The following is a 14,892-nucleotide window of genomic DNA, read 5'->3' on the forward strand; positions in this document are numbered from 1 at the left end:
CCCCCTCTCTTATTTTCAAGCGTGAAGCAAATTTAGAGCCATGAATACACTGAGCAAATAAAGAAAAATAAATGTCAGCTCAGCTGGGACTTTAAATTACTTTTTTAGCAGCTCCTGTTCCTACCAAACTTTATTTTGCATTTAAGAGCCTAAATGGGAAGGGATGTAAACCTCCTAGTTAATTTTAAGGAGAGTGAATCACTGTGAATCTCTGTCTGCAGTAAATGCGATCGCTCCGACACAGAAATTAAAGCAGTTTTATAGGTTAATTCATACGCTGAAGTGCACCCTAGACTTATTTTATGTTTTCCTGGCCCACATCTCATCCACCAAGGGTTTTTTTTTTTCATCTGAAGAGGGGATTATGAATGCTTTGCAGCAATCCCTGATTCAAAATGGCCAGCAAAGGCAGGGATAAATTCAAGGCAGAACATCTCCGAGTCGACCTATTTTACACTTCTGGAGAACCATCCGTGGGCTGTTCTGTACAGAGGGAAAGTCCCTGCCCAAAAGGCTTTGCAATCTCACTGCATCATTGCATTCTGCAAGTATAGAAGTGTTATTCCCAGCTCCCACTGGAAATCCCCTGACGCTCCACCCAAGAATTGTTACCATCAATGAAGAATGAAGACCGGTTGGCTTTTCCCATTCTGAGACTCACCTTCCTGGCTGGTACTGCTAATCCTCTCTCCCTGAATCCATGGAGCATGTAAAGTGTGTGAACGTGAAACTCCTTCTGTTCCTGGCTCTTACTCCAGGTCACCCCTGTCCCAATTCCAGGGGGGAATCTCCTGTACCTCTGCATTCTGTCGCATGTGTAACTTGTTTTGATCTCTTGGAATGGTATCCATAATGGGAAGAATTCCCATTCGACTGTTGCTTTTTCAAATGGCCTCTGTTCAAAGTTTTCTAGTAAGTAGTTGTGCCTTGGGCCCTTTCTACACCTAAGGATTATCCCAGGCAAATGGAGGGATCATCCCTGCCTGTTCCCGGGATCCCTGTGTGTCATTTGGGTGCACAGGAATGATCCCGGGATGATCCCGGGGTAAAAGACAGGTGTAGAAACGACCTTAGATTAACAACACCTTTACCAATTTTCAGTTTAACTGTTGGGGAAGTACCCCCAGAGAGTGAACCGCCCAGAGAGCTTCGGCTATTGGACAGTATAAAAATGTAATAAATAAATCAATACCCTACCACTTTTGAGGCCGGTTCTACACCAACATTTTATTTTGGTCTGCGAATCACATCGCAAGCTCAGAAATGTACAGCCTTTGACCCCAGATTGCATCTGAGTCCATGTTCAGTCTGAAACTGGGTAAATCCTGAAAACGAATTCCTGATACCTCCCCAATGAAGATGAACTTTCCCTACATCCTGGAGTGAGGGAGGAAGAGCCCTCTCCTTTGGAGTCGGCCAACGTTTATCCTTACTCGGCTGACGAAGCAGTGCAATTGCAAGCGAAGGTTCTCATTCCATGTGTCTCCTGAACTTTTTGCTTTCTTGAATGCCAGAAGGTCACAGGTTCAATCATAGAATCAGAATAGCAGAGTTGGAAGGGGCCTACAAGGCCATCGAGTCCAACCCCCTGCTCAATGCAGGAATCCACACCAAAGCATCCCTGACAGGTGCTTGTCCAGCTGCCTCTTGAAGGCCTCTAGTGTGGGAGAGCCCACAACCTCACCAGGCAACTGATTCCATTGTCATACTGCTCTAACAGTCAGGAAGTTTTTCCTGATGTCGAGCCAGAATCTGGCTTCCTTTAACTTGAGCCCGTTATTCCATGTCCTGCACTCTGGGAGGATCGAGAAGAGATCCTGGCCCTCATCTGTGTGACAACCTTTTAAGTATTTGAAGAGTGCTATCATGTCTCCCCTCAATCTTCTCTTCTCCAGGCTAAACATGCCCAGTTCTTTCAGTCTCTCTTCATAGGGCCTTGTTTCCAGACCCCTGACCATCCTGGTCCCTGGAGCATCTCCAGGTAGGGGGCTGGGAAAGATCCTTGCCTGAAACCCTAGAGTGCCCTGGCTGCCAGTCAGTGTTGACAATACTGGCCTAGATGGACCAAAGGGGTCTGACTCAGTCTAAGGCAGCTTCCTCTGTTCTTCACTGAAGCACTGTAGCTTTATGGTCTGAGGAAGAGGGAAGGATCCAGAGAGCTGAGGTCATCGTAGGGAGAGGAGGGAGCTGTCAGACACCCCCTCCAGTGTGTCTGGTCACAGCTCTGGCTGAGAGCCCACCTGCTTCCTTCCAGCTACCAACTGAGGTCATCGGGGAGAAGATCCAGCCCCATGGCCTACAGCGTCCTGTCTTTTAGGGCTGCAAGCCTGCTAGCCGCGACTGTTTCACATCGGATCTTTGTAAGCCACCGTGAGGCTGCCTTTAGTTGAAGAGCATGTTAAAAATGCTTTCAGTGGATAAATAATAAAGAGCTGCAGGTGGCGTGCCCAAGGATGTGGCCATTGACATTGTGCCTTTGAACGCCAGGCTTCCCTCTACCAGGTGACAACCTGCTTTTGAAACCCCTCCGCTTCAAAAGAGGTTTAACATGCAGCAAGCTGTGGGCAGCCATCTCCAAATCGAGAGGCCTAAATAAGCTAGAAGGGCAGGAACCTGGAGCCTGACGTGCAGAAGGGATTCATCCCAGGTTTGGCCTGAAAGCCTCCTGCCTGCTTACCATATCGTAGTTTATAGCGTCTTCACGAATTGCCATTATACACAAACAGGGAGGGAAACAATACAAATTAGAACTCTAGTAATAGACCATTAAGAGTTGAATAATTTCCCATTCAGCCTTTAAACTTTATGGCATGTATTTGTAGAGCATTGACAAGAAATTTAGATGTTCTAGAAGATACAAACTTCTCAACATCAGACAAGAGGAAACAAAACTTAACAAGGGGTGGCCTTCCCTTCAACGATCTTGACAGCGGATGGATATATTTGGTTAAGGACATCAGAAGAGCCCTGATGCTGGATCAGACCAAGGGTCCATCTAGTCCAGCACTCCGTTTGCACAGTGGCCCACCAGCCATCGGCCAGGGACCAACAAGGCAGGACGTGGTGCAACAGCACCCTCCCACCCAGGTGTATGTAGCCTTACTGCCTTGAATACTGGAGGTGGCACACAACCATCAGGGATAGTAGCCATGGATAGCCTTCGCCTCCAGGAATTTATCCAACCCCCTTTTAAAGCCATCCAGATTGGTGGCCATCACTACATCTTGTGGTAGTGAGTTCCATAATTTAACTATGTGTTGTGTGAAGAAGGACTTCCTTTTATTTGTCCTGGATCTCCCACCAATCAGCCCCATGGGATGACCCCCTGGTTCTAGTATTTTGAGAGAGGGAGAAAAAGGTCTCCCTATCCCCATTCTCCACACCATGCATAACTTTGTACACCTCTATCAGGTCTCCTCTCAGCCTCCTCTTTTCCAAGCTAAACAATCCCAGCTGTTGTAACTTTCCCTCATAGGGGAGAGGCTCCAGCCCCTGAATCATTTTAGTTGCCCTTTTCTGGTTCTATGATCATTATAAATAGAGCATTTGAGCAGTATGTGAATAGTATCTTCGCATGCTCTGTCCTTATGCCGACCCACCGAATTTGCCAATCTGCTAACTAGTCACAGGGGCTGCTGATACATTGCCTTGATCCTTTCTGTGCCTGAAGACAGCTATAAGATAGGACCAGTGAAGCCACCCCCACCCGTCCCCCACCCCCACACATAGGTCTTCACAAGAAAAAATAAATTGGGCGGAAATCTGGAAATATCTGGGAGCACAGCTTGCATGTGGTTTGAGAATTGAGTTGCCAATGTCCCCAGGAAGATGCTACATGATGACATTGCTTCATTCCCAGGGTATTGAACAGCAAAAAGCTTGACTGCACCGCCATCTGTTTTGTTTTTCGTATAATGTCCTTCGTAAGGATGCAATCTCATCATGTAAGATCTTCCCGGGGCATCTAGGGGCATTTACACAGTGTGTGTGGTGGTTGCTTAGCTTCCTTCCTGCTTAGACTGACTGTTACATTTTTAAAATGTCTAAGCAAAACAGTGGATGAAACATGCTCTTGGACCAGCGTACTAATCTCCTAACCAAAAGGTCCACCTTCCCCCACTGGAACATTTACCTCCTTCCAATCTCTGGGAGATACAGGACAGATAAAAGGAAGCAGTTCTTCACACAGCGCAGAGTTAAACAATGGAACTCACTACCACAAGATGTGGTGATGGCCACCAATTTGGATGGCTTCAAAAGGGGGTTGGATAAATTCCTGAAGGATGAAAGTTATCAATGGTGTCCCAGTTGCTGGGAAACATGGGTGGGATGGTGCTTCTGCACCTTGTCCTGCTTTGTGGGTCCTTGGTTGACAGCTGGTTGGCTCCTGTGTGAACAGAGTGCTGGGCTAGGTGGACCCTTGGTCTGATCCAGCATGGCTTTTCTTAAGAGGAGGAGGAGGAAGAGGAGAAGGAGAAGGAGAAGGAGATGGAGGAGGAGGAGGAGGAGGAGGAGGAGGAGGAGGAGGAGGAGGAGAAGAAGAAGAAGAAGAAGGAGGAGGAGGAGGAGGAGGAGGAGGAGGAGGAGGAGGAGGAGGAGGAGGAGGAGGAGGAGGAGGAGGAGGAGGAGGAAGAAGAAGAAGAAGAAGAAGAAGAAGAAGAAGAAGAAGAAGAAGAAGAAGAAGAAGAAGAAGAAGAAGAAGAAGAAGAAGAAGAAGAGGTTGTCCCTAAGGGAGAAAGTCCTTGTAAAAGAATGCTGCACTAGATGGACCCTTGGGCTGATCCAGCAGGGCTTTTCTTAAGAGGAGGAGGAGGAGAAGGAGAAGGAGAAGGAGAAGGAGAAGGAGAGGTTGTCGCTAAGGGAGTAAGCATCCTTGTAAAAGGATGCTGGACAATCTTCTATTGTTCTTATGTTTGACTCAATCCTCACACCAACTGCAGCAGGTGGATCACTGACGTGGTATCTTATTTAATTCAATTTAATGTATTTATCATATTTTTATGCTCTTTAAGGCAATCTCAGCTCATGGGTGCATCCATGCCCGCTGATGGCGGTTTGTGTTACTGATGGGCATTCCCTCCCAGTGGGGGGAAGGGAGGGGGGAAAGCGAGGCCGGGGATCTTCTTTAACCTGTGGCCATTCCAGCCCTGGCCTGGCACCTAGCAAGGCAACTCCCCTAGATGGGCTCAGAGGTCAGTCTAGAAGAGAAAACCTGCAATGGAGGATGGACAGGTGACAATAGCCAGCAGGGCGTAGGATACTCAGAAGCCTCTGAGACCGGAGGCTTCCTGCTAATGGGCGGCAGTCCCATCGGCAATCCCAGCCTGAATAGCTCTGGCCCCTTGTCCCGGGCCTTCCATTGTTCACAATGACAACCTGTTTGAAATCAAAGTGAAGGAGAGGCCACCGTTTTAAAGCCTAGCCAAAGGTTAAGGTGGCAGAAGACATGTCTCTTGCTATAAAAGACTTGCCTGGCTGGTCCTTACTTTGATTCCAGAGTCTCAGAAGATGAAATATCTCCTTTGACCTACCAGTGATGGCTAGATTTGTGCCCCAAGTTAGAGGTGTAATGACACTTTGGCCTCAAGTCACTTGGGTGGCTTTAAGCGAGATTAAACGGCATCCAATTGACACTGCAGCCATACGTTAATTTGTCTGCTAGCACCGGACCGTTCCCTTTTTCCATTGGGTTGAATTCTTCTCAGAACATCACTGCTGTAAAGTGGAAAACATCTCATCTCAATTCCAAGAGCGGCACGGATCCCATCCCTGAATAGCCTAATTCTCTCCATCTCTGGGGAAAGACTTTTGAAGTCCGCTACCAAGCGCATTTTCTGCCAGCCTGCCAGAGTGGCTGCAGCATTCCGGTAACCTCATTAAGCTCACCACGTTGGAGTCCCGTCAGCGTCAGGAAAAGGAAAAAGCAGATATTTCATTTCTTTCCGTACAGTAGTGGCCGCTACTGACCATAGACGTTGCTGCCTCTCCCTTGTTGGCCAGAGGGAGGCAACATTTTGGGGCCATGGGCACCTTTGAAAATTTGAGAGATTGTCCTGGGCACAGGCACAAAATGGCTGCCATGGGTAAGCATGGCTAGGGATGTGTAAATCAGCAAACCCCCAAGCTCCTCTCTGAGGGTCTCGGAGTTCCACCTCAAAGCTTGTATCCAACTTGTTTGTATCACATTGTAATCTTTGCTCTCTCTCTTTTTTCTTTTGGCATGAAAATCCATCAGCGATTTTGTGTGTATTTTTCCAAATGTACATATCAATTGTGTACATCGTTGAAAATGCATGCACCCTTCCCCCGTTGATTAAAATGCATTTGTGTGCATTTTTCAAAAGGAGGCATTTTTTCCATGCATATTTTCCAAATGTATGCATGCTGCCAAATGCATTTCTTTGGTCCTTGAATCACGTCAGAGACTCAGAAATGTACAGGCAGATTGCATCCAAGTCCGGGTTGGTCTGGAAGACTCAAACTGGATAAACTCTGATCAAAAATAAGCTGAAACATTTTTTTTCCAGACATCCCTAGGCATAGATAGTCCCAAAGGACAAGACACCTACCCAGAGGCATTCATAGGAAATCAAGATCGTAGCACCTAGAGACTCCCATTACATGTGAAGCAATCCTAGCTGCCAGTAGGAATATATAAACATATATGTGTGTATATATTAATAGTAGGGGTCTCAGTGGGCACCAAGGAAGTTGTCTAAGGGCACCACATTGCCTGGCCATGTTGTGACCCCAACCCTGTCAATGCCATGAGCAAAGTACATGAAGGCATCTAGTTTGTCCCTTCATTTCTTTGGGGAAACGTGGTCTGTCCCCTCTTCTTGCTTCCTCACAGAATCATAGACTCATAGAATAGCAGAGATGGAAGGGGCCTTTAAGGCCATCTAGTCCAACCCCCTGCTCAATGCAGGAATCCTCCCTAAAGCATCCCTGACAGGTGGTTGTCCAGCTGCCTCTTGAAGGCCTCTAGGGTGGGAGAAGAGCCCACCACCTCCCCAGGTCACGTGTTCCATGGTCGTACTGCTCTCCAGCCAACACAAACTCCACTTCGCTGTTGTGCCTCCTGCTCTCATTCCCATCTCCTGCTTTGACATCCCCAAATACTGGAAGTAGACGCTCCTCTCTGTCTCCATAAAGCCTCTTCCTCCCAAAGCAAACATTATGTGCTAAATGTCCCCAAAAGCAAGTTCCCAGGCGGTCTTTGTGGATGGGAGGGCGGGGAGTTTATAATTAAAACAATAACATGGAATGGGGGAGGATACACCATAGTGGGGGCTTTTGGACCATGACAGGCATCCGATTCACATTTTCAGTATCCAGCCAGGAAGCACTTTCAGAGCGTCATCACACAGGAGAAAATCGCATTTGCTTACCATCGCTTCTCTGCCTGTGCCTTTGTCCCTCGTTACTTCCTCTTTTGAAAGAGGAAGTAAACAACGTGCCCGTGGCCCGTTCAGTGGGCCGCTTTGATCCCGCTGCTTCTCCTGCACACAGAAGGAGAGAGCGGCAACTTCCATCTTTAAAATAAGTGGGACTTACTGGGGTGGGGTTTCTTTTGTCACACGAAGAAGGCTAGAAGGGGCAAGAGGCGCACGGAGGCAGATGACGTCATGAGAGGGACCCACGAAAATCCAGGAGTGCCCAGTAACGAGCATGTAATAAAACGCTCATCTGATGATGCCCTCAGTGAAGAAGGGAAGCGTCCGTGTGCTTGAATGAGAACTACCTGACAAAAAAACCATTCAGAAACATTCTGAGTGTGTGTGTTGAATATTCAGGAAGGCAGAAATATCCACAAAACTAATTGCAAAGGTTTCACACTTCCCTCCTATAAATAAGCCATATTTCGTCTGCCTACTTTGTGTAAAAGGTAGTTACAACCAATATAAGAAGGAAGTCGCTATTCATGCATGACATTCAGCTTATCCCGGACCATTGGTTTGGTACCTTTTTTCGCCCCAGGTTCATGTCATTTTATTTCATTGCAGGTGGTTTTCGAAGGGATCCGTGGCCGAGGCATTGAAGGAGATATTGCCATTGATGACATATCAATTGTGGAAGGAGAGTGCACGAAATCAGATTACGTAAACAACCGTAAGTGAACTCCTATTATTATTATTATTATTATTATTATTATTATTATTATTATTATTTATATAGCACCATCAATGTACATGGTGCTGTACAGAGTAAAACAATAAATAGCAAGACCCTGCCGCATAGGCTTACATTCTAATAAAACCATAATAAAACAATAAGGAGGGGAAGAGAATGCAAACAGGCACAGGGTAGGGAAAACAGGCACTGGGGAGAGTAAAACTAACAGTATAAAGTCAGAACAAAATCAAGTTTTAAAAGCTTTAGGAAAAAGAAAAGTTTTTAGCTGAGTTAAAAACTCCTCCTTCCCTTTTGCTCCACCGCCATCTTCCCAGCAACACCCCAGCCCCAGTCTGCTCAAAAGCTCTTGCATGAGAGTTTACTCACAGCTCAACCCCTTTGGCCTCCGCACAGCAGCAACACCTGAGCGTTATTCATTCAGGTGAATAAAGCTAAATTGCCTTAGGAAATTTTTGCAGAGGTTATTCACAAGGACATGCTTCCCTTGTTATAGGCTCATCGTGCAGAGGTGCAGAATACTGTCGAACCCACCGGTAGGATCCATTTGAGAAAGTGCACGAGGGGCTTTGCTAGACCTACCACCTAATCCGGGCGGGAGGAGCGACGAGCCCGTGCTACAAGTAGCACAGGTTGTTGCACCTCGCTAGATGTGGAAGCGACGGGGGAAAGCAAAGCCCCGTCGCGTCTGCCATTTTTTTTTATTTTTTAAAGGGGCCGGACGCAGGAGCACTCCTGCGCTTAGGTAAGGCCCTTAAAAAAAAAAAAAAAAACTTCTCCCCGCTCCCCTGTCTCTAGCCAGGAGTCCCCCCTCTCCCACCGGCTTCATTTCCCCCCTTCCCCCGATCTCCCCCCCCACATCCCCCTGCCTCCGATCTCCCCCCTCTCCTGCCGGCTTCGTTTTCTACCATCCCCACCAGCTCCATCGCCCGCCCACCAGCCCCCTTCCCCCTGCCTCCAATCTTCCCCCCACATCCCCCTGCCTCCGATCTCCCCCCTCTCCCACCGGCTTCATTTCCCCCCTTCCCCCGATCTCCCCCCCCACATCCCCCTGCCTCCGATCTCCCCCCTCTCCTGCCAGCTTCATTTCCCCCCCATCCCCGCCAACCGTCGTCCACTCGCCAACCCCCTTCCCCCCTGCCTCCGGCCTTCCTCCCCCACCTCCCCCGGGCTCCGATCTCCCCCCCTCCTGCCAGCTTCGTTTTCCACACACACACCTCCCCCGGGCTCCGTCGCTTGTCCAGGCTACTCGCGAGTAAGCGCGGTAGCCAGGAAAAGCGGCGGAACGAGCTAGACGCCTGCAGTCTCAGGCTGAGCCCGAGGCCGCAGGTAATACTGGGCCAAAAGAGGTTCCAGTTAGCCCAGGCTGAAGGAGGTTTCAGCCCTGGCTGCCCCCGGCATCCCGTGTGCATCATCTGGACGCACAGAGGTGAGCCCGGGGTCAGCCTGGGCTGAAACCTCTGTCTAGCAAAGCCCGAGGTCTCAGTTCCCACGTCTGGCCACCACCTCCCTTCTGCAAAGCACTGCTCCTGAGCAGTCTCCCCTTGAATGAGAATGAACCTCCCTTCATAGTTTTAGCATGGAAAAGCGGCATACAAATAAAAGGAGGAGGAGGAGGGAAAGTGTGTTGTCAGGGCCATAAAGTTCGTGCAAGATGATATTTCCTCTTCTATGAAAAGGTGGCCACAGGGCCATGCAGCTAATCCACACCACTTTTTTTTTTTTTTTACCTTGAAGCAAGCATGGGGGGCCCCAATCCAAAGTGGGATGGTCACATGCAGACAGAGGTGGTTTAAACCTTCCCCCACAGCCATTCCCTCCCCTCCCTAAATTCATATTTATTTATTTAATTATTTATTTATTACATTTTTATACCGCCCAATAGCCGAAGCTCTCTGGGCGATTCACAAAAATTAAAACCATCATAAAACAACCAACAAGTTAAAAACACAAATACAAAATACAATATAAAAAGCACAACCAGGATAAAACCACGCAGCAAAATTGTTATAAGGTTAAAATACAGAGTTAAAACAGTATAATTTAAATTTAAGTTAAAATTAAGTGTTAAAATACTGAGTGAATAAAAAGGTCTTCAGCTGGCGACGAAAGGAGTACAGTGTAGGCGCCAGGCGGACCTCTCTGGGGAGCTCATTCCACAACCGGGGTGCCACAGTGGAGAAAGCCCTCCTCCTAGTAGCAACCTGCCTCACTTCCTTTGTCGGGCTCACAGAGAAGGGCCCCTGTAGATGATCTTAAGGTCCGGGTAAGTACATATGGGAGGAGGCGTTCCTTCAAATAACCTGGCCCCAAACCGTTTAGGGCTTTAAATGTCAATACCAGCACTTTGAATCGGGCCCGGACCTGGACTGGCAGCCAATGAAGTTGTAAAAGGACTGGCGTAATGTGATCTCGCCAGCCAGTCCCTGTTAGTAAACGGGCTGCCCTGTTTTGTACCAGCTGAAGCTTCCGGACCGTTTTCAAAGGCAGCCCCACGTATAACGCATTGCAGTAATCCAAGCGAGAGGTTATCAGAGCATGGATAACTGTAGCTAGGCTATCTCTGTCCAGATAAGGGCGTAGTTGGTATATCAACCTAAGCTGATAAAAGGTGCTCTTTGCCACTGAGTTCACCTGTGCCTCAAGTGACAGTTCTGGATCGAAGAGCACCCCCAAACTACGGACCCGATCCTTTAGGGAGAGTGCAACCCCGTCCAGGACAGGGCAAACATCACCTCGCCGGACAGATGAACCACCCCTGAACAGTACCTCCGTCTTGTCTGGATTGAGTCTCCGTTTGTTAGCCCTCATCCAGTCCATTACCGTGCTCAGGCACTGGTTCAGAACAGTCACTGCCTCACCTGGGTTTGATGAAAAGGAAAGGTAGAGCTGGGTATCATCCGCATATTGATGACACCTCAGTCCACATCTCCGGATAACCTCCCCCAGCGGCTTCATGTATATGTTAAACAGCATAGCGGATAAGGTAGAGCCCTGTGGAACCCCATGGCTTTGGAGCCACGGCACAGAGCAATAATCCCCCAGCACCACCTTCTGGAATCGGCCATCCAAGTAGGAGCGGAACCACTGCAACGCAGTACCTCCAACTCCCAGCTCAGACAACCTATCCAGAAGGATACCATGGTCGATGGTATCGAAGGCCGCTGAGAGGTCCAGGAGAACCAACAGGGTCACACTCCCCCTGTCTCTCTCCCGACAGAGGTCATCCCACAGGGCGACCAAGGCAGTTTCCGTTCCAAAACCAGGCTTGAAACCCGACTGAAATGGATCTAGATAATCCGTTTCATTCAAGAGTGCCTGGAGTTGTCCTGCAACCACCCGCTCAAGCACCTTGCCCAGGAAAGGGATATTAGCCACCGGCCTGTAGTTGTTAACATCCTCCGGGTCCAGGTTAGGCTTCTTCAGGAGTGGTCTAATTACCGCCTCTTTTAAAGAGGCCAGCACCACTCCCTCTCTCAAGGAGGCATTCACAACCTCCTGGACCCCATGAATTCATTGTCCCCTTACACGCTAAAGAAGAAGAAAACCTGGGGGAGGGGCGCAAATTTGGGAGGAGATTGGCTAGGTGAGAGGGTATCCTCCTCCCTGACCTGTACACGGTGGTCCCAACCCAGACTGGGGGCCCACGTGCTTACTTCAAGGTAAAAAAAGTGGTGAGGATCAGCCACACACAATGTCGTTACAATAGCATTTAGGTATATCCTGAAGAGAGGCAGCTCTCGAGAATAGCCGAGTATTTATTTATTTATTTATTTATTACATTTATATACCGCCCCATAACCGAAGCTCTCTGGGCGGTTTACAAAGTTGCTCCGTTCTGCACTAGCTCCAGCTTCTGGGGCAGCCTTCAGGGCAGCCCCACATAGAGCACTTTGCAGCAATCTAGTCTTGAGGTTACTAGTGCCTCTGCCATGGTGGTCTACCTATCCCTGTCCAGCAGAGGCCATACCTGATGAACCAGCCGAAACTGGTAAAAGGTATTCTGAGCCGCCATGGCCACCTGAGCCTCCAGCTACAGAGGTAGAACTAGGAGCACCCCCAGACTACACACCTGACCTTTCAGGGGCAGTGCAACTCCATCTCCTGGACTCGGGAACCACTCGCCCACAGGGCTTCCATCTTGCCAGGATTCAGTCTCGGTTTATAAGCCTTCATCCAGCCCATCACTGAGTCTAGGCACTGATCCAGGACTTGCACAGCCTCACCTGATTCAGGTGCCACAGGGAGACGGATCTGCATGCCATCAGCATACGGATGGCACTTGGCTCCAAATCCCCTAATGACCACCCCCAAAGGCTTCATATAGAACAGGAATTTGCCACTTTCCTTCCACTTCCTTTACCTGTGGGCACATGAGATTCCCCTCCTACCTGTAGAAACCCAGGTAGGTTTGCTTTTTTTACAGTAAGAGGTTCCTCAGACGAGTGTTTTATCGCCCGCTCACTACTGCCCACTTAGGGACCTGCACGCGTCCTTTAGACGACAACGTCCAGCTCCTGTGTGCCTTCCGCTCATTTTTCCGTCACAAAATAAATCCCTTTTAATATGACTTCTTTTAAAATGGAATGTGCACAATCTCCTGCTGTGTGCAAGAAAAGTGGCCCGATTAAAATGGCTCCTGAATGGGCCAAATGGCCTTTGTTTACTTCCTCTTCCCACTCCGGGCAGAAGAGGAAGTAATGAGGGACAAACGTGGGAGCAGAGAAGCAACGGTAAGGAAACGCAATTTCCTCCCATGTGGTGACAATTTATTTATTTATTTTATTTTATTTTATTACATTTATATACCGCCCCACAGCCAAAGCTCTCTGGGCGGTTTACAACAATTAAAAATGGTGAACATTAAAAGTATACAAAATTTAAAAACCATCAAAAACATAAAAAACAGTACAAAAACAAAAGTATCCATTTAAAAACAACAATTCTGGGGTCCATTAAAAACAAACTTAACGTTGTTAAATGCTGTTAAAATGCCTGGGAGAAGAGAAAAGTCTTGACCTGGTGCCGAAAAGATAACAACGTTGGCGCCAGGCCAGCCTCATTGGGGAGATCATTCCACAGTCTGGGGGCCACCACCGAAAAGACCCTCTCCCTTGTTGCCATCCTCCGAGCTTCCCTCGGAGTAGGCACTCAGAGGAGGACCTTAGATGTTGAGCGCAGTGTACGGGTAGGTTCATGTCGGGAGAGGCGTTCCATCAGGTATTGTGGTCCCAAGCCATGTAGGGCTTTATAGGTTAAGACCAGCACCTTGAATTGGGCTTGGAAACATATAGGCAGCCAATATAAGCGGGCCAGAATCGGTGTTATATGCTCAAACCTCCCTGTTCCAGCTATCAATCTGGCCGCCGCATTTTGCACAAGCTGCAGCTTCCGGACCATCTTCAAAGGCTGCCCCATGTAGAGGGCATTGCAGTAATCTAATTTGGAAGTTACCAAAGTATGGACAACTGAAGCTAGGTTATCCCTGTCCATATAGGGGCGTAGCTGGGCCACCAACCGGAGTTGGTAGAAAGCACTCTGTGCCACCGAGGCCACCTGAGCCTCAAGTGACAAAGATGGTTCTAGGAGAACCCCCAAGCCATGAACCTGCTCCTTCAGGGGGAGTGCAACCCCATCCAGAACCGGTTGAACGCCCCCCCCCATCCGATCAGAGGAACCACCCACCCAATTTGAAGCTGGGCTGTCCGTTGCCTGCACTGGAAGTCCATGCCAATCATGATAGGGTGACCAATAACCAGCTAGGGGGAGGGAAATGGGCGTGAACCACAGAGGTATGTCTGAGATTCAAACCTTTGTATAAAAGCGAGAGTTGCAACAATGCCGCTGCTCAGGAGAGGTGCTGCTTCTCCATGTAAAGAAAAGCAAGGGAAAGTTCTGGGATAAAACCGGCCCATGTAAAGGGCCCGTGACTGAAAGAGGCAGCAGAAACTGTAGTACCGTTCCAGGAGGAAAAGCCACATGTAGAAATGCCCGTGGGTTGACCATCACAGTGAACGGGTCTAAGTGCCCCCAATGTTTCTGAGGGGCACCTAGAATGATGCACCGAACAGCAAGTGTTCTGTGTCACTCAAAAGATTGTTAACCCTGTTTCCCCCTTCTGCTTAGATATACCTTCAGGTGGAGTCAGGACGCTGCCGCATATACGGATTTTCCCTGTTTTCCTTCTCATGTCTGTCTTAAGTCATCAGAGGTGACCTTATTCTGGCAGAGGCTTCAACACGGATGTACCACGCACTGGCATGAAGAAAAGAGAACATTTTAAAAAAAGAAACAAAAACTACCAAAGATTCCTCCACTGACTGACTCAAATATGATTTTTTTAAAGAAAAGAAGAATCAAACATATATATAAAGGAAGCCTTGGGAGTTTATAAAAACTAAAGAAACGAACAAATGAAGAGACTGTGGGCGCATAAATGCACCGTAGGCCACACATGGAAGTGAAGGCGAGAGACCTTCAGGTGCTTTTGTGGTTAATTAGTGATGAACAAACAAAAGGAGAATAAACACACGCACACACGCACGCACGCACGCACGCAAGCACGCACACCCACACCATCCATTGGAAGTATTCCATCAAAAGAGTTCTAGAATTCCTTGTCAAAGCACAAAATCATGGCTTGTTTTGTTTCAAATGAATAGTTTGCTTGTTGCCATGGAACCCTAAGGGCCTGCCAAAAGAGAGATTTAATAAAAGGAGAGAGAGAGAGAAAGGAGGAAAGAAAAAAAACCTACACCT

General features: G+C 48.3%; 1 protein-coding gene across 1 annotated transcript in view; it reads left to right on the forward strand.

The window, feature by feature from the left end:
• Window positions 1–14,441, forward strand: part of MDGA2 (MAM domain containing glycosylphosphatidylinositol anchor 2) — a 511,487-nt gene extending 497,046 nt beyond the window's left edge. The window contains exons 16-17 of the mRNA XM_063118281.1: window positions 8,007–8,112; window positions 14,260–14,441. Of these exons, the coding sequence (XP_062974351.1) occupies window positions 8,007–8,112; window positions 14,260–14,348 (195 nt within the window). The 3' untranslated portion in view covers window positions 14,349–14,441. The remainder of the gene's footprint in view (window positions 1–8,006; window positions 8,113–14,259) is intronic.
• Window positions 14,442–14,892: the final 451 nt, after the last annotated feature.

The sequence above is a fragment of the Elgaria multicarinata genome, chromosome 2 (assembly GCF_023053635.1).
Source record: "Elgaria multicarinata webbii isolate HBS135686 ecotype San Diego chromosome 2, rElgMul1.1.pri, whole genome shotgun sequence".
Classification (NCBI taxonomy): Eukaryota; Metazoa; Chordata; class Lepidosauria; order Squamata; family Anguidae; genus Elgaria; species Elgaria multicarinata.